Source organism: Nicotiana tomentosiformis, chromosome 8, assembly GCF_000390325.3.
Source record: "Nicotiana tomentosiformis chromosome 8, ASM39032v3, whole genome shotgun sequence".
NCBI classification, from domain to species: Eukaryota; Viridiplantae; Streptophyta; class Magnoliopsida; order Solanales; family Solanaceae; genus Nicotiana; species Nicotiana tomentosiformis.
In genome coordinates this window covers 89994491-90022330 of record NC_090819.1, presented here as the reverse complement: position 1 = coordinate 90022330, position 27840 = coordinate 89994491, and the positions used below count along the sequence as shown (strand labels likewise).

General features: G+C 38.3%; 1 protein-coding gene and 1 long non-coding RNA gene across 2 annotated transcripts; one reads left to right on the top strand and one right to left on the bottom strand.

The window, feature by feature from the left end:
• The first annotated feature begins 153 nt into the window (after nucleotides 1-153).
• On the top strand, nucleotides 154-9449 carry LOC117279197 (uncharacterized). Its single transcript, XM_070183825.1, has 4 exons — nucleotides 154-494; nucleotides 711-2105; nucleotides 3366-3469; nucleotides 9229-9449. Exons 1-4 carry the CDS (start codon nucleotides 154-156, stop codon nucleotides 9447-9449), a joined length of 2061 nt encoding a protein of 686 aa, XP_070039926.1.
• A 10874-nt stretch (nucleotides 9450-20323) lies between these two features.
• LOC104118524 (uncharacterized) lies at nucleotides 20324-21946 on the bottom strand. Its single transcript, XR_011410077.1, has 2 exons — nucleotides 21185-21946; nucleotides 20324-20640 (listed from the first exon to the last, which is right to left on the bottom strand). It is a non-coding gene; the product is annotated as an uncharacterized lncRNA (long non-coding RNA).
• Nucleotides 21947-27840: the final 5894 nt, after the last annotated feature.

The following is a 27840-nucleotide window of genomic DNA, read 5'->3' as shown; positions in this document are numbered from 1 at the left end:
AAGACAGAGAAGGCCATATACTACTTGTGCAAGAAGTTTACCATTTATGAAGCCAAGTATACTTTGTTGGAAAGAACTTGTTGCACCCTAACTTGGGTCGCCCAGAAGCACAGACATTATATTTTGGCCTATACCACATATCTCATAACTAGAATGGATCCTCTGAAGTACATATTCCAGAAACCAATGCCCACGGGAAGGTTAGCAAAATGGCAAATCCCGCTCACTGAGTTTGACATTGTCTATGTCACCCGTACATCGATGAAAGCTCAAGCCTTGGTGGATCATTTAGCTGAGAACCCGGTTGATGATGAATACCAACCCCTAAGTACTTACTTTCCAGACGAGGAAGTAAATTCAGTTGAAGTAATTCTAGAAGACACCAATGCTTGGAAAATGTTCTTTGATGGAGCTGTAAATGCAAAAGGTGTCGGGATTGGGGCAATTTTGGTTTCGCCCACCGGTCAGCACTATCTGTCCACAGCCCAGCTTCGGTTCTTCTGAACCAACAACACCGCTGAGTATGAAGCTTGCATTATAGGCATGAATATGACAGTTGATATGGATGTGGAAGAATTGTTAGTCATGGGAGATTCATATTTGATCATTCGGCAAGCCACAGGTGAATGGGAAATTCGAGATATCAAGCTTATCCCATATAGGCAACATGTGAAATAGCTTAGCAAAAGATTCAAGTCCGTCGAGTTCAGGTATTATCCTCGAGTCCACTACGAGTTAGCTGATGCATTAGCTACTTTGGCCTCAATGCTGCCGTATCCGGGCAATGTCCATATTAACCCGCTGGAAATACAAATTCAAGAAAGGCATGATTATTGTAATACAATTGAAATAGAACCAGATGTTCAACCATGGTATCATGATATCAAAAGGTTTTTGAAAACAAAGAAATATACCGAGCAGGCTAGTGGAGACCAAAAGAGAACCATTAGAAGGCTTGCCAGTTGTTTCTTCTTGAGCGGAGAAATCTTGTACAAAAGAACTCCAGATCTGAATCTTTTGAGGTGTGTAGATGCCCTAGAAGCTGAAAAGATCATGAACGAAGTGCATTCGGGAGTATGTGGAACTCACATGAACGGATATGTCCTTCCAAAGAAAATCCTTCGGGCAGGTTATTACTGGATAATCATGGAAAAGGATTGCTTCAATTTTGTCCGAAAATGTCATCAGTTTCAGATACACGGTGACCTGATTCATGCATCGCCTTCAAAGTTGCATCCTATGCTAGCACCTTGGCCGTTCGTTGCCTGGGGTATGGATGTCATGGGGCCAATCAAGCCGAAAGCTTCAAATAGGCACAAATTCATCTTAGTTGCCATTGATTATTTCACAAAGTGGGTTGAAGCAGTCACTTTCAAAACCGTCACCAAGAAAGCGGTGGTGGACTTGGTGCATTCCAATATTATTTGTCGTTTTGGTATTTCTAAAACTATCATTACAGACAATGCTGCAAATCTGAATAGCCACTTGATGAGGGAGGTATGTGAACAATTTAAGATTACGCATCGTAATTCTACCCCTTATCGGCCCAAAGTTAATGGCGTTGTTGAAGCTGCAAACAAGAATATCAAGAAGATCCTAAGGAAAATAATTCAAAGTTCTAGACAGTGGCATGAAAAGCTGCCTTTCGCATTATTGGGATATCGCACAACCGTGCGCACATCAGTTGGGACTACGCCTTACTTATTGGTTTATGGCACTGAAGCCGTAATACCTGCAGAAGTTGAAATTCCCTCTCTTCGAATCATTGTTGAAGCCGAGATCGAGGATGATGAATGGGTCAAAGCTCAGTTGGAAAAATTAACTATGATTGATGAAAAGAGAATGGCCGTAGTTTGCCACGGGCAGTTGTACCAACAAAGAATGGCCCGTGCCTACAATAAGAAAGTACGGCCCAGGAAATTCAAAGTGGGGCAACTCGTTCTGAGACGTATTCTCCCACATCATGAGGAAGAAAAAGGAAAATTTGCTCCAAATTGGAAAGGTCCATACATTATAAGAAAACTGTTGCCGAAAGGAGTGTTGTACTTGGGAGACATTCAAGGAAATGACCCCGAAACAGCTGTCAATGCAGATGCGGTCAAGAGGTATTATGTATGACCCTTTTTATTTTCTTTGATAACCCTCTTTGGAACCTGGAAGTTACTACGGAAAAGGAAAAAAAAGAAAAAGATAAAAAAATCAAAAAAATAAAAATAAAAAAATAAAAAACAAAGTTCCTTGAACTACGTTTGACTTGATTCCGAAAGGATACGTAGGCAGCCTCTCTCTGGGGTTCAGTCACACCAAAACAAAAACCTAAATTCTCCCAAAAGTGAAACTGGGGCAGATATTATAATGGTTTGGCGATGGTTTTGTCTGAAAGGTTCCAAAGTTGTAATTCAATCCAAATCCTTTTTACCCAAATCCTTTTCAAGTCCTTCCGATCAATCGGCAAAGAGATTCAAAATGGGAGGATACAGTTTCTCCGATCTGATACAACAAAATGAGAGAAATAAAATGAGAGAGTCTTATCGGTGAAAACCTCACGGGCACCATAAGGCGATGGTAAGCAGAGAAATTTGAAAATGAGAGTCTTGTTAGTGAAAACTCACAAAGAGCACTATAAGGCAATGTTGAGAAGAGAAATGAGAGAGGCCAGCTGGTGAAAACCCGCAAAGGGCGCCACTGATCGAAAAGAGGATCCTCATAGTCACTGGCATCGACACAGTCCTGGGCAAAGTTTCTCAGTCTCAAGGCAAGAGTTGTGATGAATTTCTGAGAGTTGAACGGTTTACACAGATCAGGCATCTAGTTCAAGAGGCATGTCATGTTCATTGAAGTCCGTATACACTCCAGATAAGTCCTTCTTTCTTTTCCCCGAAAGGGATACCTCTTGTCTAAATTCATTTGTCCATTCCATTGTTTGCTTTTCTTTGAATCCTTTTTGGTTTAACTCTATTCCAAAACTAAGACAAATAAGGGAAGGAAGGATTGATTTACAGGGTTCTCACTTGATACAAGCCAGTATGCAAAAGAAAAGGCACCCAATCTCGGCAAGGGCATCAAGTCGACTCCAACTAGCCATGTTGGCCGATATTTCGAAATCAAAAACTGTTGAAAGAGGAAATTCAAAGTCAAATGCCCACAAGGGCAATATAAAAGTTGATAAGGTTAAGTCCCACGTGACTAACCATCATGGCAAAGTCCGAAAAAGCCAGAGGTTCTCCGAGTTTAGAAATACAATCGATATTCAGGAAATAACCAGTTGCAACTGAAAGGGCCGAGACCAAGTGACTGAAACAATCAAGGCCACAAAACCAACCACCATTTCAAACTGACAGATTATTCTTTGTTTGAAAAAATAGGAAACAGGTGCAATCCAAAAGCAACCTTGCAAGAAGCATGTGCAACCAAAATGAAATTGCGCAAAGGCTAGAAACAGTTTTGCAGCAACTACTCCAAAAGGGAAGTTTCCTCCAAAACTTCTTTCCCGCAACTACTCCAAAAAGGAAGTCTCCTCCAAAACTTCTTTCCCGCATTTACTCATTATCTGAAATAAAAAAGAAAAAAATGATGTTGAAAAAAAAAAGGTTCAAAATCACGGTAGTATAGGGTCTCCACTCCCTAGTCTGATTTTACAACATAGGGTCTCCACTCCCTAGTTGATGATTATTTTAGACATAGGGTCTTCACTCCCTAGTCGTTCTTTCAACATAGGGTATCCACTCCCTAGTTGATATATTTAGACATAGGGTCTCCACTCCCTAGTCACGTTTTCAACATAGGGTCTCCACTCCCTAGTTGATGATTTTTAGACATAGGGTCTCCACTCCCTAGTCACTTTCCAACAGAGGGTCTCCACTCCCTAGTTGATGATTTTTGGACATAGGGTCTCTACTCCCTAGTCTCTTTTCCAACATAGGTTCTCCACTCCCTAGTTGATGATTTTTGGACATAGGGTCTCCACTCCCTAGTCACTTTTCCAACATAGGGTCTCTAATCCCTAGTTGATAATTATTTTAGACATATGGTCTCCACTCCCTAGTCTCTTTTCCAACATAGGGTCTCCACTCCCTAGTTGATGTTATTTTGGACATAGGGTCTCCACTCCCTAGTCTCTTTTCCAACATAGGGTCTCCACTCCCTAGTTGATGTTATTTTAGACATAGGGTCTCTACTCCCTAGTCTCTTTTCCAACAAAGGGTCTTCATTCCCTAGTTGATGTTATTTTAGACATAGGGTCTCCACTCCCTAGTCTCTTTTCCAAAATAGGGTCTCCACTCCCTAGTTGATGTTATTTTAGATATAGGGTATCCATTCCCTAGTCTCCTTTCCAACATAGGGTCTCCACTCTCTAGTTGATGTTATTTTATACATAGGGTCTCCACTCCCTAGTCTCCTTTCCAACATAGGGTCTCCACTCCTAGTTGATTTTTATTTTAGACATAACATCTCCACTCCCCAGTTGATGATTTTTGGACATAGAGTCTCCACTCCCTAGTTGATGTTATTTTAGACATAGGGTCTCTACTCCCTAGTTTCTTTTCCAACATAGGGTCTCCACTCCCTAGTTGATGTTATTTTAGACATAGGGTCTCTACTCCCTAGTCTCTTTTCCAACATAGGGTATCCACTCCCTAGTTGATGTTATTTTAAATATAGGGTATCCACTCCCTAGTCTCCTTTCCAACATAGGGTCTCCACTCCCTAGTTGATGTTATTTTAGACATAGGGTCTCCACTCCCTGGTCTCCTTTCCAACATAGGGTCTCCACTCCCTAGTTGATTTTTATTTTAGACATAACATCTCCACTCCCTAGTCTCCTTTCCAACATAGGGTCTCCACTCCCTAGTTGATTTGATCTTAAATGCAGGGTACACCACTCCCTGATATATTTGCCAATATAGGGTATCCCATTCCCTGGCTGCATTTTCCCAACATAAGGTACACCAATCCTTAGTTGAGACATACTTTTGACAATAAAGGAACACCATCCAAAAAAAGGACTTTTTTGGGGTACACCACTCTCGACCTTTTATTGATTTCAATAAATAAGTAGATTAGAATTTTGTTACAATAACTCATGAAATTTTTCCAATGCAAACTGGGGCAGAAAATTTCATTCGTTTGTTTGTTTTGGTGTCTGAGTAGGTTTTACCTCGAGGCACATGGTTCGAGATGACCAAAAGAAGAAGTCTCAATTTAGAATAAAAGAAAAGAAAAAAAAATAAGTGAATCCAAAATGCAACATCAGTTGAAAAGATGTGGAATGCTCAAGACATGACTGAAGCCACAAGCATTGGAGTCCCGGTTTGATTAGAAGAAGCTATAGAACAATGAACTGGAACCCACAGCTAGTGAGCATCAAGGTTTAGATCAGGGTCTGCATGAAGAACCAGTCAAGACTCAAGATCAAGTTTCAGAAGACTCATAGATAGGAATCTTGTAACTCATAGCTCATAGGCTTGTTTAGTTTCTTTTTTATTTTTATTGTTTTGATATAATAGCAGGACAGTGGACCGGAGCCTCGACGGAACCTCACCCGACTCCTCAACTCAACATTCCACCATTCTCCTTGAACTACACGCGACCTGATTCCCCTATAACCCGGGATATGTAGGCTGTCCAAAACCAGGACTCGGTTGCACCCTATCTTTTATTTCTTTTCCTTTTGAATAATAGTTTGGTCGAAAATTAGTCACATGGCTCACCTAGTCTTTGCCTAAAATTTTTTCATGTTTCCAAGCAAAGAGGGGCAGCTGTGAGCACCTAATTTTTGACTATATTTGAATTTTTATCACCTTCTACTATGTAAATAGTTTTAGAAATTTAATATATATATATATTTTTTAGCTTTGTTACATTTTATTTATATAGGGTAAATATTAATAATAATTTAAAAGGTGAATTATTACTATTAGTATTATTTTTATTTTTATTTTATCTTTATTTTTAAATAAAATGAATTAAAAAACCGAAAATAAATAAATTTATTATTATTATTATTTATTTATTTATTTTTTTAAATTTTGGATGGGAATTAAAAAATAGTAAAAGTAGAAATATAAAATTAAAAAATAAAAGTAAAAGTAGGTGGAAATTATTTAATAAAAAAGTAAAAGAAAGTGAAAAATTAAAAAAATAAAAGTAAAAGAATGTGGAAATTTAAAAAATGAAAAGTAAAAGAAAGTTGGAATTAAAAAATAAAAGTAAATGTAGCTGAATTTTTTTTTAAAAAAAAGTAAAAAATGGAAATTAAAAAAAAGAAAAGTAAAATAAGGGGGAAATAAAAAAAGAAAAGTAAAAAAAGTGGGAATTTAAATATAATAAAAGTAAAAAAGGTGAGAAATTAAAAAATAAAAGTAAAGGAAAGTGGGGAATTATTGTTTTTTAAAAAAAGAAGAAAAATGTAAAGTGGGATTATTTTTAATTAAAAAATAATATAAAAACAAATCTGAAAAATTTCGAAATTTATTTTTCTATAAACAGAAGAGAAATGTGAGGATGGAAAGAGAAAAAAAATAGGGAGGAAGGAATTGAGAGAAATTTATTTTCTTCTTTTAGGATAAGGAAATTTCTACTCGTGTCATTCTTTCTTCGTCTCTCTTTCGAAAAATCCAGCAAAATCACCCTCGCAAAAAAAAGCTTTAAACCCAACAAAAATAAACCACTAAATCACCGGTCTTGCAAGGTCGATCGGGGTTGCAAGTCGCGATTTTTTGTTCGAAGTTTCGTGGCAGGTAAAAGCTCCAGTCAACACTCGTCGTATTGTTTAGCGCTCTTGTAATTTCAACTATGTTAATTTATATCAAAGGTCCGTTATTTTCCTTTCTTCACTGATTATAATTGTCCATTTACCTTCTTGTCTATTGGTGTGATTATTGGGTAGCATGAAGTAGTAGTTCACTCTATTGATATTTGAATCATTTGAATCTGATTGTTTCCTTGTTCATATGTTTATTGGACCATGATGTTAATTTTAGAGTTGCAAAGTTTTTGTTTTGAGTTGATTTAGCCGGATAAAGGGTCTATTGAATCACTGTAATTTAGCTTGTTTACTAATTTTGTTCATGAGATTGTGGTGTCATTAGTTTTGTTTAAGAAATGTACAGAATATAGGATAATGGGTTGGATAATTTGCTTGGGCCACGATTTGTTTCTAAGGAAATTGGTTTTTGGGCTATTGGAGAAGAAAAGATTTTGGGCCAAAAGATTTAGTCTCATCAGGCCCAAAGTAATAAATAATATAGCTGACCCATCTTTCTCTAAACTAGCCCACTTTTCTATAAATAATAAATCCAATTCTTTCACAAATAATTACATACCTCATGACCTTACAATAATCTCAAAATTAGTAATTGAATAATATTCGAACATCGTAGCTTGCTTTAGGCGCGATTAATAATAAATTATCGTGACTGTGGGTACGGTTCCCGTGTCATGGTCACGATACGTAATCCCTAATTCGAGTGTGCGTTTCACGTGACTCGACCACAACTTCAAACAATAATAAATAAAATTAAACACGTTGTAGATTGCGGGTGCGTTTCACGTGACGCGATTTGGATGTGTATAAACAATGAGTGTATGACAATGCACATATAGTTTAAAATGCAGTAATGTAATAAAAGCGGTAAAAGGAATAAAAATGCACATATAGGTTTAAAACATGTATTAAATCAGATAACTAGGCCAATTATTAATAGTTGAGCGACCGTGCTAAAACCACGGAACTCGGGAGTGCCTCACACCTTCTCTCGGGTTAACAGAATTCCTTACCCGGTCTTCTGTGTTCGCAGACCATAAATAAGAGTCAATTTTCCTCGATTTGGGATTCTAAAATAAATCGGTGACTTGGGACACCATAAATTATTCCAAGTGGCGACTCTGAATAAATAAATAATCCCATTTCGAATAATGTCACTTAAATTGAAAAAACTCCCTATCCCTTATCCCCTCGGAAAAAAGGAGGTGTGACAAGCCCGACCATGACGTACGTGATAGATGTCCCGTCGGTTCAGTTACCAAGGTATTAAATGCATGTCAGACGATGATCGGCCATTGCTGATATTGAACCGTCATTGCCAATCCTATAAATAGCTCCTCTTTTTACCATTTTTTACTTTTACATCTCCAATTTCCAAATCTTCTAAGTTCTTTTTCACATCTTCTGAGTTCGTCATCTGTAAATCTGTAATTTTCACTGCAAAATCCCTCTTCAGAACACCAAATCTTGTCATCTTCCTCTATCTTCAATCTTTAAATTCAAATGGCGAAAACGTCAAAAATCGTTCCTCAAAAAGAAAAAGTTTCTTCTTCGCGGCCCGCCGGCGATAAAACACCGGTGGAGCCACGACCTGAGGAGTGTGTTCTCGTGGGGGGGGGGGGGTGTTCTTACCTCTGATTTTAAGATCGATAAAGCCTCACCGGTTTTCGATCGATGCAAGCCAATATCGAGGTATATGTTCTCGATAACCGAGGGACATCTTAAACAGTTGAGGAAAGATTGCAACTGGGAGAACAAAGAAGTGATAATCCCGGCTCCCAAAGATGATATTACTACTCATGTGAAAGGGTTTTTAAGTGTTTATACTTACCCTTTCACGTTGGGCCCACTCGACCCAGTTGTCATCGATTTTTGCCTCCAATACCAAATAACCCTAGGCCAAATCCATCCTTCTTTTTGGCGGATCATTATTATGATCCGCTTCTTTGTGAACAAAGTTGAAGGGATGCCTTTCACCCTCGACCACCTCATTAGATTGTACAGCCCCCGCCTCTATCGAGGTGGGTTAATAAAACTCCAGCGCTGGGCTAACAAAGTGTTGTTCTCGAGCATAGACAAGGACAAGGACCGAGGCTGGATGGGCAGGTTCGTTCGAGTGAAGACTTCCGACCTAATCCCGGCCGAGAAAATGCCATTTCCCGAGGAATGGAACATGAAGCGTAAGTATAATTCTATTGTTACGTCCTATTGTTTTGCTCCTTCGTTTCTTTCTCACCGATATCCTTTTCCGTGATGTAGCGGTTTCTTGGATGCCCAGTGCTATTCCTAAACTTGAGACCTGGGTACGGGACCTAGCTTCGACCTCCACATATGTCGAGCGTTCATGGTGCGACTTATCAAAGGGTCGATGGGAGGCTAAAACTCATGGTAAGTCTCTTTCCCATGCCTTCGATGATTCGAACAAAATGTCTTTTTTATACTTAACCAATTTTCTTGTGTAGGCTTGGGCAAATATGTGGTTTTGAGGCCCCCGTCTGGCGAGGAAGAGACTTCGGCCCCGGTTCCGAAACTGGCGAAGGACAACAAGATAAAAAGGGATTCTACTTCCGAGGATCCAAAACATAAGACAAGGATAGCTCATAAGCCGAGGAAGAATACCATCCATTTGACTGAAGAATCAATTCGGCGTCTAAGGGATGAAGATGAAGAAGAAGAAGAATAAAATGATGGGTCCATACTGGTGGCCCGAGTGATGAACACCATCGATGCCCCAAAGGCAGCTGGGTCGATGGCGGTTGATGAGGCTCCGTCTCGAACTGAAGGGATATCGGAGAAAGACTCGGGAAAAGTCCCCAAGTCGTTGGAGATCGAGGATGCCTCCCACATAAGTCAACAAATGGTGGGTATATCTGAAGGGGCCGTCCTTGAAGCTCTTCAAACTGAGGAGAATGCCCTGAGCGACTCGCTTGGGGCAATAGTAATTAGAGACTCCCCTACTCTCCCTGCTTTTTCCAAAGGGGCAATTCGGGAAGCCCGGGCTTTGGGGACCCTCGAGGTAAACGGGGCCCATGAGGGAGAGGACCCCTTTTATGATTTGTTTACCGGTATCGAGGATGCTGCTATCCCTAGTGATGCGTCGGGTCTTTTATTCGAGGTTCAACGAGCCCTGAATCGGGTATGTCTCGATTCCCTTTGTTGATGGCATATTTTTCCATTTTATGCCTAACTTTTTCTTTTTTTCGTATAGGCTTTAGCTCTTCATCTAGAGGAGTTTTCCAAGTCTCGGGCAGATCTTAGCCGACGTGAGGCCGACTTTCGAGGGCTTACAGAGGAGAGAAATGCCATCAAACTTCTTAGTGGGTAGAAAGATGAAGAGATAAAAGATCTTCGAGCCGAGTTGGCCAAGGCTCACCATGATCAGACAGACCTGATCGAGCAGGTAATGAAAATTTTAAAAGCTCGTGGTCTCGACTCGGGAACGGTGGCTAACATTTCAATCTCACAGCTGCAGCAGAAGATCGAGAGGATCGAGCAGTTTCGTGAGGAGGTCGACAAGATAAAGAAGGAGTCCTCGGGATGGAAAGAAGGTATGGACCGTCTTGCTGTAGAGAAAGAGACCGCTCGAGCTCAATTATCATCGGTCGAAAGTCAACTTCAAGGCATGAAAGAGAAGAGCTCGGCTCAAGCAAGAAAAATAGAGGAGCTCAAAGCTCGGTTGGCTTCTGAATTTGCCAAGGCCGAGAAAGCAAAGGTCGAGGCGGATGCAATCGTGGCCGCCTATCGGGCCGATGCTAAATTCACCCAAGTGCAAGCAAGAGAGGCAACAGAGACCGCTCAAACTCGAGCACATTAGGTTGCTGAGCTCGCCAAATGCCAATCTCGGAGGAAAACCCTCGAGGAGATCCATGCTCGAGGTTTTGATCTTATCGAAGAACTTGAAGCCGATACTGGAGACCTGGATTTCGATGATGATGATGATGATGATGAGAGAAAGAGTGGGTCTGAGAGCGGGGAGGAGCCCGATGGAGAAGAGACTGCCCCCAGAGATAATCAAGAAACTAAGGGTTTTTTTCATTTTGATCTTTTTGTGTAGGGTCCTGATCGGACCTTGTAAATACTCTTATATATATATAAAGATCTTTTTCCTTTCCCGACTTGTCTTTGTCTTATTCTCTGCCTTGTGACAATTTTGTTTCATTTATGCCTTAGGAAAGTTTTCATAAGTTCGAGGCTTTAGGCAATTTGATCGAAGTCGGACCTTGTAGTCTTTATAACCGAGTGAGTGTTTGCTCGAGCTCGAAGTAAGAGTAGCCCTTAGGCTTAATAGTCGAGTGAGTGTTTGCTTGAACTCGAAGTAAGAGTATCCCTTATGCTTAATAGTCGAGTGAGTGTTTACTCTAACTCGAAGTAAGAGTATCCCTTAGGCTTAATAGTTGAGTGAGTGTTTGCTTGAACTCGAAGTAAGAGTGGCCCTTAGGCTTTATGGTCGAGTGAGTGATTGCTCGAACTCGAAGTAAGAGTATCCCTTAGGCTTAATAGTCGAGTGAGTGTTTGTTCAAACTCAAAGTAATGTAGCCTGTAGGCTTAGTAGTCGAGTGAGTGTTAGCTCGAACTCGAAGTAATGTAGCTCGTAGGCTTTATGGTCGAGTGAGAGTTTTTCTCGAACTCGAAGTGATGTAGCCCTTAGGCTTAATAGTCGAGTGAGTATTTGCTCGAACTCAAAGTAATGTAGCCCGTAAGCTTAGTGGTCGAGTGAGTGATTGCTCGAACTCGAAGTGAGAGTATCCCTTAGGCTTAGTAGTCGAGTGAGTGATTGCTCGAACTCGAAGTAAGAGTAGCCCTTAGGCTTAATAGTCGAGCGAGTGTTTGCTCGAACTCGAAGTAATGTAGCCCATAGGCTTAGTAGTCGAGTGAATGTTTTCTCGAACTCGAAGTAATATAGCCGGTAGGCTTTATGGTCGAGTGAGTGATTGCTCGAACTCGAAGTGAGAGTAGCCGTTAGGCTTTACGGTCGAGTGAGTGTTTGCTCAAACTCGAAGTAAGAGTAGCCCTTAGGCTTAGCAATCGAGTGAGTGTTAGCTCGAGCTCAAAGTAAGAGTAGCCCTTAGGCTTAATATTCGAGTAAGTGTTTGCTCGAACTCGAAGTAAGAGTGGCACTTAGGCTTTATGGTCGAGTGAGTGATTGCTCGAACTCGAAGTAAGAGTATCCCTTAAGCTTAATAGTTGAGTGAGTGTTTGCTCGAACTCGAAGTAATGTAGCCCGTAGGCTTAGTAGTCGAGTGAATGTTTGCTCGAACTCAAAGTAATGTAGCCCGTAGGATTTATGGTTGAGTGAGAGTTTTGCTTGAACTCGAAGTGATGTAGCCCTTAGGTTTATGTGGGGCTTGATTTCATTTATTTTTTAGTTGGCAGCCCCCGATTTATGGGGTAATGGTCGGCCCTTAAGCCTGTTTGCATAATAGATCACGAAATAGAGGATGGATTCTGAGATATGAGATATCGGTAAAGAAGAAATTTCTCTTTATATCATTATACATGTGTTCATGTTGTGTACCAGCGATCGAGAAAACTACACAAGCATGGTTTGTTTTGACCATTGGGCTCTTACAATTTTTCCTATCGAAGCCCTGTTTTCATGAAGTAACTTCCTTGCATCGAACTTGATACATTCGAGGGTAATGTCCCCCAGTATCCGAGGTTGATTGTAAAGAGGCCTTGGATACTGTTGAATTATTCTAAGTTAGCACGATCAATGGTTGCCTCATTAAAAACCTTGCCGAAAAACCCATTTGGGACAAAACCGGTCTAAGAAAAAAAGAGTGCAACGCGTGCTTTCAGGCCTAAAGGCTTCGAATTGAATACTCCATCCCCGTTTCTGGTTAAGGGTTAATTTCGAAATATAAATGAACATAGGAGGGTCGTACCTTAACAGTAGTATCGTTTTAGGTGTGACACGTTCCAATTGCTTGGTAGTTATTTGCCGTTTATTACACCGAGCTTGTAGGATCCTTTTCCGACGATTTCGAGAACATGATACGGTCCTTCCCAGTTCGGACCCAGTTTTCCTTCATTTGAATTTTGGGTATTGAGGGTGACTTTCCTTAGTACTAAGTCCCCGATTTTAAAATATCGAAGATTGGTTCTTTGATTATAATACCTTTCGATCCGCTGTTTTTGGGCGGCTAATCGGACGAGAGCTGCTTCTCATTTTTCGTCCAATAATTCTAGGCTTGTGTTCATTGTCTCGTTATTTGACTCATACCAAAATCTGATGCTAGGTTCTCCGACCTCAACCAGGATAAGAGATTCGACGCCATAAACCAATGAAAATAGTGTTGCTACGGTACTGGATTTTGATGTCGTGCGGTACGCCCATAGGACTTCGGGTAGTATTTCTCTCCATTTTCCTTTAGCATTGGTTAATCTTTTCTTAAGATTTTTGATGATGGTTTTATTGGTCGATTCGGCCTGTCCGTTCCTACTGGGATGATAAGGTGTTGATAGGATCCTTTTGATTTTGTGGTCTTCGAGAAATTTAGTTACTTTACTGCCAATGAATTACTTTCTATTATCACATACAATTTCGGATGGCATCCCGAACCGACATATGATGTGGTCCCAAATGAAGTCTATTACTTCCTTTTCTCTGACTTTCTCGAAAGCCTGTGCTTCAACCCATTTAGAGAAATAATCAGTCATAAATAAAATAAACTGAGCCTTACCTGGGGCCGATGGGAGGGGGCCGACGATGTCCATTCCCCATTTCATGAAGGGCCATGGAGATAAGACCGAGTGGAGAAGTTCCCCGGGTTGATGAATCATGGGCGCATATCTTTGGCATTTATCGCATTTTTAAACGAACTCCTTTGCGTTCTTGTTCATATCGGTCCAATAATACCTTGCTCTGATTATTTTATGGACCAATGAATCGGCACTGGAATAATTCCCACAAGTGCCCTCGTGAATCTTACATAGGATGTAGTTGGTATCTCCCGGTCCCAAACATATTCCCAGTGGACCATCGAAGGTCCTTCTAAATAGTGTTCCATCATTGGATAAGGTGAACCGTGCAACTTTTGTGCGTAGAGCTCTCGATTCCTTTGGATCCGACGGAAGTTTACCGTTCTTGAAGTACTCTATATATTTGTTTCTCCAACCTTCTTCGATTACCGATTTCATGAGTTGTACAACAGTCCCCGAGTTGAGTTCGTCATCCTCGACCGACGAACCTAAGTTCGCAAGAGCGTCGGCCTCACTGTTCTGCTCTCGAAGTATATGTTGCAAAGTCCATTCTTTGAATCGATGTAGAGTCACTTGTAATTTATCCAAGTACCTCTGCATTCGATCTTCTCGGACTTCAAAAGTCCCATTGACTTGATTTACTATGAGGAGGGAATCACAATTAGCCTCCACAACCTCGGCCCCCAAACTTCTAGCTAATTCGAGACCTGTAATCACGGCCTCATACTCGGGCTCATTGTTAGTCAATTTTTTAGTTTTAATAGACTGTCTAATTACATTACCTATGTGCGATTTCAGTACGATGCCCAGTCCGGACCCCTTTGTGTTTGAGTCACCGTCTGTAAAGAGGATTCAGACTCCCGAAGAGGTACCCAATTTTATCAGTAATTCTTTTTCAATCTTGGGTACGAAGGTCGACGTAAAGTCAGCCACGAAGTCCGCTAAAATTTGAGATTTGATAGTGGTTCGAGGTTGATACTCGATGTTGTACCCGCCGATCTCTATGGCCCATTTGGCCAATCTACCTGAAAGCTCAGGTTTGTGTAAAATATTTCGTAAAGGATAGTTTGTTACAACATGTATCGGATGGCACTGGAAATATGGTTTTAGTTTCCTAGAGGCACTTAATAAAGCAAGCGCTAATTTTTCTAAGTGTGGATATCTAGTTTCGGCCTCACCTAAAGTTCGACTGATATAATAAATAGGGAATTGCATACCTCGTTCTTCTCGAATTAGGACTCCACTTACCGCTATCTCCGAGACAGCTAGATACAGATAAAGCTGTTCGTCTGCCTTCGGGGTATGAAGCAATGGAGGGCTTGATAAATACCGTTTTAGCTCTTCCAAAGTCTGCTGACATTCCGGGGTCCATGAAAAATTGCTTTTCTTTTTAAGCAAAGAGAAAAATCGGTGGCTCCTATACGAGGATCTCGAAATGAATCGTCCCAGGGCGGCTATCCGTCCCGTTAGCCTTTGCACGGACTTTACATTATCTACCACCGTGATGTCCTCGATTGCTTTGTTTTTATCGGAGTTAATCTCGATTAGACACCATGAAACCGAGAAACTGGCTCGAGCCAACCCCGAAAGCACATTTTTCGGGATTGAGCTTCATATTGTACTCCCTTAGTATGTCGAAAGTTTCCTGTAAATGCTTTAAATGGTCCTCTGCTCGTAGGGACTTAACTAACATTCATCAATATAAACCTCCATTGATTTTCCTATTTGCTTTTCAAACATTCTGTTTACTAGGCGTTGATAAGTTGCACCGATATTTTTTAGGCCGAATGGCATTACATTATAAAAGTAAGTCCCATACTTAATGATAAAAGAGGTCTTTTCCTGATCCTCCGGGTTCATCTGTATTTGGTTGTACCCGGAATAGGCATCGAGAAAGCTGAGAGTCTCGTGGCCGGCCGCGGCGTCGATCATACGATCGATATTAGGCAAAGGAAAAGAATCCTTAGGGCATACTTTATTCAAGTCTTTATAATCTATACACATTCTAAGCTTGTTCCCCTTTTTAAGGACTACCGCCATATTTGCTAGCCACTTGGGGTATTTTACTTCCCGAATGGACCCTATTTTAAGAAGTTTGGTTACCTCGTCTTTGATGAAGGCATGTTTGACTTCGGACTGGGGCCTTTTTTTTGTTTTACCGTGTGGAACTTTGGGTCCAAGCTTAGCTTATGAGTGGTGATTCCCGGTGGGATCCCTGTCATGTAAAGATGGGACCAAGCGAAATAGTCTATTTTAGCTATAAGAAATTGAATAAGCTTTCTCCTGAGATCGGGATCTAACCCCGTGCCCAGGTATACCTTTCGTTCAGGAAGATATTCGACTAGTATGACTTGCTCCAGTTCTTCGACCGTTGATTGGGTAGCGTCAGAATCATCGGGGACCATGAAGGATCGAGGGACCCCATGTTCATCATCTTTGTCACTCTTCTTATTCTCTAATTGGTTCGAAGCTGACGTTTGTGATTGCTATTTGGTATTCTGTTCCTTCTTCGAACCTGATCATTTTGCTGATGATAATGATGATATCGGAATCACTTCATTGACGGCAAATATTTCTTTTGCGGCCGGTTGCTCCCCATAGACCGTTTTGATCCCTCCGATGTTGGGAACTTCAAAACCTGGTGGACGGTCGAGGGTACAACCCTCATAGTGTAAATCCACGGTCTTCCGAACAGGGCGTTGTATCTCATATCGCCTTCTATCACGTGGAACTTCATTTCTTGGATGGTCCCGGCCACGTTAACTGGCAGGATTATTTCGCCCTTAGTAGTTTGACATTCCATATTGAATCCGTTTAGTAACAAGGTTGCGGGCACGACCTGGTCCTGTAGACCGAGTTGCTCCACGACCCTCGATCGAATGATGTTGGGAGAACTACCTGGATCAATTAACACACGTTTAACTTGAGTTTTATTCATAAGTACATATATTACCAGTGCATCATTATGTGGTTGCATGATTCCTTCCGCGTCTTCGTTATTAAACGACAAGGTTCCTTCAGGGGTGTAATCCTGAGTCCGAGATCGCTTTTCTCTTACAATCGACATCTTAGTGTGTTTAAGCACCGGCCCTGGGGGTATCAATCCCACCCATGATCATGTTAATGATGTGTTGTGGCTCTTCTTGTTCGTTTTATCTACTGAAATCCCTATTTTTGAAATGGTTTTTGGCCCTGTCACTTAAAGATTCTCGAAGGTGCCCTTTATTGAATAACTGGGCTACCTCCTCTCTCAGTTGCCTGCAATCTTCCGTTCTGTGGCCATGAGTGCCGTGATATTTGCACATTTGATTGGGATTCCTCTGGGCAGGATCGGTCTGCAGAGGTCGAGGCCATTTAGTATCTTTAATGCGTCTGATAGCCGACATGATGGAGGATGCATCGATGCTGAAGTTATACTCTGATAACCGTGGTGCTTCCTTACGTCCGGTATGCTTGTCAAACCCATTCCTGTTCATCATCCCCTGAGACCCTTGGCCTAGATCATTTCTCCTTTCACCTCATACTGGGTTGCGTGAAGGTTCGCTACCCCTACGATCACCGTTATATGGCCGATATCGATCCTTGTTTGACCTTGGTTCTCGGTCGAGATCCCTTTTAATAACGGACCTAGACCCCAACTGGTCGTCTTCAACTCTGATCTTCAATTGGTATCGATTGTGTACATCGGCTTAAGTAATAGCTGGGTACTCGATCAAATTCTGTTTTAACTGTCGTGAAGCCATCGAGCTCCGCTTGTTCAGTCCTTGAGTGAAAGCTTGTACAACCCAATCGTCAGTGACCGGTGGTATATCCATTTGTTCCGTTTGGAAACGAGATATGAACTCTCTTAGCATCTCGTTGTCCTTCTGCCTTACCTTGAAAAGGTCCGACTTCCTGGTCTCAGCCTTTATTTCTCCGGCGTAGGCTTTCACGAAAGAATCTGCAAGGATAGCAAAAGAATCGATAGACTTAAACGGTAAATTATGATACCATATCATTACTCCCTTTGACAGGGTTTCACCAAATTTTTTTCAATAATATAGATTCGATCTCATCGACCTCTAGATCGCTCCCTTTAATGGCACATGTGTAAGAGGTGACATGTTTGTTGGGGTTGGTCGTTCCATTATATTTAGGAATTTCGGGCATGCAAAACTTCTTTCAGATTGGTTTGGGAGCCACGCTCGGGGGGAAAGGCTTTTGTACAATTTTTTTTGGAATCTAAGTCCTTCAATATCGGCGGTTCCCCTGAGATATGATCAACCATGGAGTTATACGTTTCCACTTTTTTGTCGTTTGCTTGGATCCTCCTTTCTCCTGACTCTATTCATTTTGTCAGTTCTTCGAACATCTTAATAATTTCGGGATTAGTCCTCGATTTTTGCTCGTTTGACCTTACTATAGTTGGCCCCATTTTGTGGGTGACTTCTTGGGGTGGACTGGGCTCGAGTCTGGTCGGTGCCTGGGTGTGGCTCTGCAACTGGGCTATTTTTACTTGTTGAGCTTGCAATATATCAAAAATCATACGTAAGCTGATTCCGTTTTCCTCAACGTTTTGGGTATTTCAAGTTGCAGACCGAGTTCCACCATGAATGCTATTTTCAGGGTCGGAACGTTGGTTTGCCTCGATGGCCGCATGTGAATTAACGTCTTTTGGCTCTTCGACCCGAGCTCCAACGGGATCGACGAGTGGCCTTCCACCCCCGGGGGTTAAGTTGTTGTTCTTATCTTGAAGGCCTACTTCGTTGTCGATTGGTAGGGCCATTAATTGAGAATTCATCGTTTTCAACATGAAATCAAAGATACTTCTAAGAGCAAGTGTAAAATGGTGTGTTTTGCAGAGATTCGTACCAAATAACCACTGTTATCCTTAGCCCCACGGTGGGCTCCAAACTGTTTACCCAAAAAATGAATAGAGTTGAATTTATACGTAGTTCTAAGGATACGTGGTATAACTTGGCACAAATTGGAAAGTAAGTAAAAATATATTGAGTATTTAGTGTATAAAGAATGAAATACAAACCAAATTGAGTGGAAAACAGTTTATGAACAAGCAAGACGAATTAATAAACAAAACCCAAAAAGGATAATCTCTATATGAATATCAATAATATGAGAGTGTATGAATGCCATAATGTTGGATCTCCTTACAGAAATAGTAGCTATCCCTCTTAGTGTGGAGGAATCCTATTTTAGATGTAATTAAAAATAGATAGTGGGGATCCCATGATAGATTAGCTTTTTCCTAATTCCCGCCGAGATTATCTCCCTTAGTGCGATGGTAACGACTCTTGTCTCTTGGCTCGATCTTGGTCGGATTTGGTATTGGTCGATTTCCATATTTAGAGCTCGATATTAACTCGAGCTCGATATTGACTCGGGGCTCGGTATCGAATCGGACTTGATATTGGCCGGTCTCTGGCTCTTAAGCTCGATGGCACCACTTCACTTCATAGTTTGACTTGGACTCGAGCTCGGTAATGACTTCGAGCTCGGTATTTGATCGGTCCCAGAAATTTGAGCTTGGTAACTTAGATTCAGATCTCATCTCGATATTATAAAGATGACCTTCGGTCCATTATGTTCCAATCTTGACTAATCATACGAAGGTCGAAACCGGTTTTGACCGTATACACCGTTTTTCTTAATGTGTACATAAGCTTTAAATCACACTACTCAGCGGCGTAGCCAGGTAGAGTGAATGGTATTTAGTTGAGCACCCTTTGATAAAAAATTATACTCTATTGAGTATATAAAAAATTACACTAGTAGGTCAAAAACTACTTTTCACCCCCTCTCCCTAGGTTGCTTTACATGGTACTTTCTCTAGATAGTTTATATGACCTTATTTACTTTTTGGACTATCTAAAAAATGACCCTTTTTATATTTGAAAACTATTAACTTAAACCTTTTCATTTTAACCACTAATAAAAATTCGACCAAAATATTGGTTGGTTTAACAAAATATTTTCTTTTAATTTTTTTTACGAAACCGATCGAATTCGATCGGTTTAGTTTTGCGCTAAAATGCGAAAAATTATTTTTGCACTCCGGAAAATTTATTTTTCAAGAATCATCGATGATCTAGTGGTAGAATAGTATCCTGCCACAGCACATGTCTCGGTACGATTCCCAGATGGTGCATCTTTTAATTATATAATTAAAAAAAAATCGATCAAAGTCGGTCGAAAAAAAACGAAGGACTAGTCAAATATTTTTTGGTCGTTTGTAGAATTTAGTTGACCGACTGAAGTCGGTCGGTTTTTTCTGTTAAATATTTTTTTCGTCATTTGTAGAATTTAGTTGACCGATCAAAGTAGGTCGGTTGGCTTTACCGACCGTCACGAATCGGTCGGTTTTCGATCGATTTTTGCCAATTACCGAACATCGGTCGATTTTTGCCATGTTTTTAATTGTGAACCTTGATACTTAATAAATTTTATGACCATACAAATGTTATGATATGCTTACACCACAAATTAAAAAATCATCTCTTTTTTAATCCGTGCCCAATCAAATTAAATAGGTTCAATACATAAAATTAAAAGGGACGAAATATATTTAACAAATTTCATGCAGAGCATATTTCTTGTTCCCTTTCCCTTCAGCTTCTTGGCGGTTTTAAGATTATTAAACATAAGAAATATCACACTAACTGATGAGGTCTTGCTCAATGTTTAGAACTTATTCCCTTTAAACAATTAACTGAAATTTTTTTGAAACTTGGTTAGTAGTTAGCGTACTCGCAGAAGGTCGTAAATGACTAATTTGAGCCCAAAAGAGAATTACGCCAACCAGAAATACAGGAAAAAACCAAATTAATGAAGTATCTCTTGAAAAAACAAACACACATAGGAAAACGGACGAAATAATAATAATAATAATAATACACATTAATTCTCCTCCATCATCAAAATAGAAAAAAGTACAGAATCAATATATAAGATTTGTCATTTGTCAACACCTCCCCCACCCCAATAAAAAAGTATTAATATCAAAATTCAAAAGCCTTCTCCCTCAAGCCAAACTAAAGAACGAATTTTCGACTGCAGTAAACACTAAAATATTATCACAGCCTGTAGTCCAATCTTCAGAAAGTCACTGAGAATATTCCTTGGCAACCGGAACTTCGTCCCTTCCTTTATAGCCCATCGCGAGAAAGGTGAATGCCCTGATCATTAACATTTATAGAGAGTTATAAGTTACAGGGTGACAAATAGACGGGTCGGGTCGGATATGGTCAGGTTGAAAACGGGTAATACAAAAACGGATAAATTATCCGATCCGACCCATATTTAATACGGATAAAAAACAGGTTAATCGGTGAATAATATAAATATCCATATTAACCATGACTTTTTGAATATGACAACTTTTGGAAGAATTCCTAATCACCCAAACTTGAATAACCCCCAATTTGAAGCTTTACAAACGTAAAAGTTAAACTCATTAGTTATTCATTTTCTAAATGGATAATATAGTTTTTATTCATATTTGACCCGTTTTTAAAAACTTCATTATCCAACCCATTTTTTAGTGAATAATACGGGTGGTTAAGTATTTCCTTTTAACCATTTTGCCGCCATTAGTTACACCACTGAATGACATACTTAGATCATGAGTTAATTTAGTGGTCGAACGGCTACATTTGTTTATCATACAATAATTAAATTACGAATACTTATCAAGAAGTAGAAGAAGAAAGTTGGTAGTACCGCAGACGAGAAAGCTCAAGAGCTCGGCCGGGACGAATCCCAAGGATGATTGATCCGCCTTTTTCATCAGGAGTTACGTAGATGATGATTTTTGGAAAGATCATGAATGTTTGTGGAGTCACGCGCTGAACGAGCTTCCCATTTACATCGTGAACCTCTATAATTGAGGGTCTTCTGAATAACTTGTTCCGTCTAAAGAATTTCTGCGCCGAGAAAACCTTTATCTCGTGGGCATCCAGTTTAATCACAAGACCGTATTGGCCTGGTAGCGCATAGAGGAACCTTTCCTTTAGAAACACAGGACTTGTGCCTCTATTTTCAACCTGGACTACTACCTCCAAAGGATTCATCAAATTCTTTATTACTCTTGGTTACAACCTTTCGCGTAATAATCTTACACTGAGAATATTCAACCTAGCTAGGTTATAGCTTTTTGAATTTTTGAGAAATTTAAAGTTTACGAAGAGGATGATATATGTGGAGAGCCTCAGTAGCAACGATGCCACGGCGGTGCTGGTGGGATCATTGAGTGTTGGTGCTTCAGTCGTTTGTTTGAAGCTGGGAGAGGATATTTTTGTTGGATCATGTGAGGATGACTTACGGAGTGACCTTAATTGGTTTGATATGAGCTTAATTGTGATATGAGCTTAATTGAAGCAGTAGCGCAATATTCATATAGCCGACTCTAATTTACTTGAGAATGAAATAAGTATAGTTATTGTTATGTGAGGAATTAGATCGAATGAATTTGAAATACTTGTGCAAAACGTGACCCTTATATAAGAAAAATTAAATGAAACAGTACCCTTATTAATAAAATACAATACAAGTACTTCCTCCGTAAAAGAGTAAAGATTTTTAAATTTGTGGTGTGAAATAAGGCACATATATATTGTGTGGTTATAAATCATTAGATCAAGGTAAATTGTTTTCAAATAAAAAAATGAGTCATTTTTTTTTGTACGAACTAAAATAGAAATAAATTCACGTAAATATAAATGGAGCGAGTAGAATAAAGTCAACTTTGTATATGGAAAAATGAACACAGGATGACTGTATATCCACGCCTAACTGTACGTCATAATCTCTTATCAAGTAGGATAAGGGAGTTCATTTTCAAACACCTTAAATTTATAATTGCAGCCGACCGAAAAATAAGGAGTAAATTTCTCGGGTGGTTATTCAATTTTATATTTATTACGTAAAAATTACTTTTTTTTTGTTACGTAAAAATCATTCAATTTTGTGTTCATTACTCAAAAGTCATTTTTTTTCTTTTGTTACACAAAAATTATTTTACTTTGCTCTATTTATCACAAAAATTACCTTGGCCAGATTTTATAATATTTTTACTTGAAAAGTTTATTATGTCCTTGACATTATAAATCTTCTCATTTATGTAATACCTTCTATATTATATACTATATAATATATATTTATCTAGGTATTTTACTTATAATTAAAATAAATTATTTTATTTATTACTTTTATAATATATTCATACATTTACTTTTTCCATGGCACTCAATTTGTTAATGATATTCAAATATGAACATATTATAAATATAAAAATAATAATAAAATATTTATTTTTAATATTTATTTAAAATAATAAAAACATATTTGATTAACAAATGATAGATTTTTTATAGTCAATAAAAATTTTAAAAGAAGTTTCAAAGATATTTGTGCTTAATATTAAATTTTTTAAAGCTTTATCTGTTAATATTATTTATTTGAAAGTATTAATCTGATGTGTTATTTTTTAAAATATGAGTATTTTATTTATTAAATTAATAGGTATGGCTTGGCTGATAAATTAATGAGCTTTGATTTTTTAATTTTTATTAAACACATTTCACTAGGCATGATTAAGAACGTGGACTTGAGATTTGTTCACGGTAATATTACTTATATATCTTGAAAAGTGATATTAAGAAAAAATTAAATGTGCGAATATATTATAAAAATAATAAATAAAATAATCTTAAGTTATTTTAATTATAAGTAAAATATCTGGGTAAAAGTATATTTTATAGCATATAATATAGAAGGTATTACTTACATAAATGAAAGAATTTATAATTTCATGGGAATAATAGACTTTTTAGGTGAAAGGTTTGTAAAATCTGGTCAAAGTGATTATTGTGAAAACTAAAGCATAGTAAAATAATTTTTGTGTAACAAAAGAAAGAAAAGTGACTTTTGAGTAATTAATACAAAGTTGAATGATTTTTAACAAAAGGAAGAAAAGTGATTATTGGGTAATGAATACAAGGTTGAATGACCAACTATTAAAGTTAGTGCATATCTTATCTTTTTCAATAATTTCTTTTCCATTTTGTTTTGATGACCCCGTATTTTCCGCCCACCAATTCTGTCAATTTAATTGTCTCTTCATATATACGATATAAACCATTGAAGAACTGCTTACATCTCATTAGGACAGTCTTACAGTATCACAATAAGCTAAGAAGAATAATACACGCTCCCTCTGTTTCAATTTATGTGAATATATATTTTTTTTAATCCGTATAAAAAAGAATGACTCATTTACTTATTTAGAAACAATTTACCTTTATACCATGATTTTTAATCACACAATATATGTGCCTCATTTTACACCACAAATTCAAAAGTCTTATCTTTTTTTTTTAAACTCCGTATCTACTCAAATGAGTTCATATAAATTGAAACAGAGGGAACATATACATGAAAAAGTAAGTATCGTATCATCTTACGTGGCGACACGTCAAGTCTATGCGATAGTTTGTCACCAAACAACAAAACAACGGGCAGAGGCAGAATTGGTGAACTTAGACGGAACTCTTATTTCTATTCATTTTGTCTCCCCCACCCAATATAAGCGAAGGTAAGACAAATTTTGAATTGATAAAATTGCTTAAACATTTGATAATTGCCTTTTTCTGGATTTAATCACAGTATTATACAAGTGCATGTGGACTTCTAAGGTTTTACTTTTTCGCCTTAACGTAGTAGTTCATACATGTTACTAATAGTTTGATTTTAAATGCGTAAAATTAAATATTTTAGTAATCCTGATCATTAACGTATGTTGACTGAAATCCATATATATTACTCGGAAAATTGCCGTCCAACACTACCATTTGAGAGCAAATCAGTGAATCAATAAGGACCGATGAAAACAAGATGGAAACATTTCATTTTGCAACTTTCCTTCCACTTTGTGAATGGGCGGTTTGACGATCTCAATGCTGATGCAGAAATATTTATTTGTATAGTATTACTAAAATATGAACTGCTCCAAGGATGTCTCTTGGGGTGTACAACAAAAACTAAAATTGAAATTGAGCCAAATATATATATATATATAAAGAAAAACTAAAGCCTCTTAAAATGATGAAGGTTAATGTATTTAACCAACTCAACACATGTAAAAATCGTGCCTTATAAAAGTCCTTAAATAAAATATTAAAATGCCCACATATAATTTAGTTTCACTAAAACGAAATGAATACCAAAATAATTGACTTGTATTTCACTGCTAGAAAAAGGCTAATTTCCAACCGATTCCGACGGTTTTCCAATCGAAAAAGGTCGGTCGAAAAATACATGGTTGCAAAATATTTGCAACCGAATCAGTCGAAAATTTCCGACGGATTTGGTCGCAAACTGAAAAATAAAGGACGCATTTGAATTTAAGTTATTGTGACCGAATTGGTCGGTAAATTTGCGACTGATTCAGTCGCTAATCAAAATTTTTTAAAAAATAAATAAATAAATATTCCGACCGATTCAGTCGGAAATTAAATAATAAAATTAATTTTTAATTAAATATTACGACCAAAACAGTCGTACATACTGAGTATAAAATTAATTAAAATTTTCAAAAATTTTAAATTTGCGACTGAATTCGTCGCACATCTGGATAATTTCTGGTGAAATTTGGGACTGATTCGGTCGCAAATCAGTCTCAAATCTGGAAAACTTTTTAGCAGAATTCTGATGTATTTTTAATTACACCACCTGCCAAATAAAATATCCAACCAAACACCTAGTATAACAGTTCAAATCAAATATTTACTACAAAACGAACAGTAATATTTATAACAATCCAATCAACTAATCAAACAACATTAATTTTGATCAATCAATTATCAAAATACTAACTCAAATTCATAAATTAAACATGTCTCTAACTTCAACTCTAAAATATAACATGTAGATTCAAATAGTTAATCCTAGTTAGACTCACTCTCCTCCTCAGACTCAGACTCCATTGCAGCTTGACGGCATTTCTTGCATTTCTTTTTAAATAATTTTTGGATCAAAGTCTGAATTGCATCCCATTCTTGCGACATTTGATCCATTCTTTGACGTATAGCTTTCATGTCTTTTTGGGAAACTGATGCACTGGCGAATAATGATGTTGGACGAATGGAAGATGGCTGTACTCCAATTCCGTAGACTCGGCCTTTATTTATTTTCACGAGAAATAAAGAAAAGAAAGTAAAAGGAGTAAGAAAACAAACACGCAACTTTCAAACTAATACCAAAATAGATAATTACATAATATCTATACCTTTATTCACACCACTTGCTGTCTGCGTTCAAATTGCAGTCATATCCACCGGGTCGGCTGAGTTCCTTCAGGCAGAGTTTGTCGCCATGCATCAAGATCATTGTGATACTTGTCCTGAAATAAAAATAATAAATGTTATATAAATAAAATAATCCTAAAAAAAATAATATAGTGTTGGAGTTGGGATCATACAAATGTCTCTGAAGCACGCAGTTCGACCCATCCTTCTCTTGTGCCATCCTTCTTTTTTTCTTGTGGGTCTCGGCAAAGACCTCAACATATGTATGTTTAATTTGCATACTTGTAAAATTAAAAGTATTTTATAATAAAATTACCAATCTCAAATGATGGGCTGCAAAACTGATAGAACCTCCAGTATGAAACGCTCCACCCTTAGTAGAAGCTCTATTTCACTTTGCATGTTCACTCTTCTTCTTCCACTCAGGGGTATTCCACTTCTCCAAGAGTTGATTCCAGATATCTACACTTATCCACTCATGCTTGGTACCACCTCTCCTAGCAACATGATGTGAATCTATTATCCGCTTTTGTGCTCTCTTCTCGAAGTTAACATTCACTTGATTTTTAAGTGCAGGCTGCCTTACGCACCTAACCTGTAAAAATAAATAAATAATATTAGACAAATGAGGATAAGTATTAATAAAATTTAATTTATTCTTACCTTAAATTATTGCTACTTGTTTATTTTGATCTAGTGCGATATATGTCTCCAGAAATTCCACGGCTTACCTCTGTGATGGGTTTTCATATTCTATCAGCAATGCATTAAACGCAACAAGCATCAAAGATTCCATGAAAATGTGACAATCGTGGCTTTTCGTAGACGTCAACTTTCATTCTTTCATGTCAACACACCTAGATAGGTTTGATGCATACACATCGGGCATAATCAAATTATTAACCCAATCATAAATCTCTCTACTTTCTTCCAAGGTGAATGTAAAACTGGATTGGATTTCTGAATCTTGTTGTTCAAATATGTTAGGTACAACTCACTTCGCCTACAATATTTTTTTAAGTTCATCTTGGCCTTCAAGTTATCCTTTGTCTTGTTGTTGACATCCATCACAGTATTAAACAAGTTGTCAAAAAAGTTCTTGATATTCATGACATATAGATTGTGCTTCCAATAAGGTAGCTCCCAGAATATGCTTTGTTTAGTCCAGTTGTGTGTAACACTATAACTAGGTATCTTATTAGACAAGGGTTACTCTATTACCTTAGGTAGATCCCTAACAATGTTCCAAATCTCTTATGGAAACAAGACGGATGGTGGCTCCTCATGATCAGTTTTATTCTTCATAAATGCACTAGTATTTCTCCTAAACTCATGATCCATTGGCAAGAAGCGGCGATGGAAGTCAAACCATATGTTCATACCTCCATGTTTCTGTCACGACCCTAATTTTTCTCCGTAGGATGTCGTGATGACACCTAGTATCTAAGACTAGGTAAGCCTATCATTCATGCAGAAATGACTGAAAAAATAATTAAAAGTCCTGAGCTCTAAGTAATAGTATTAAATAATCCTATACATCAATGTCAATAAAAAGGGTAATGAAATAAGGAAATCAAGGTAGAAGGGGACTCCGAGGCCTGCGGACGCTGGTAGGTATACCTTGAAGTCTTCATGCTCGGACTCAAATCACTGATGTCTGGACTGGTAAGATATACCTGGATCTGTAGAAAAAGATGTACAGAAGTGTAGCATGAGTACACCACAACGGTACCCAGTAAGTTCCAAGATTAACCTCAGTAGAGTAGTGATGAGGTCAGGTCAAGGCCCTACTGGAATAAATAAAAGACAAAACAAATGTAAGGCAGTGTAATAATGGCAATAATGAAATTGAGACAACAATGAGCATATCAAGGTTAGCTACACGAAACTAAGTAAATAGTGCAACACGGAGAAAGATAATTAATAATATGCTAAGGAAAACAACAACCAATGACAAGTGCAAAGAAATGGAGAAATGCCAACAAAAGTCACTACCGAGGTACCGCGTCGTAGTCTCAAATCACAAGAATAAATCATAATATTTTCTTATATCACCACGAGAGCCTTTACATT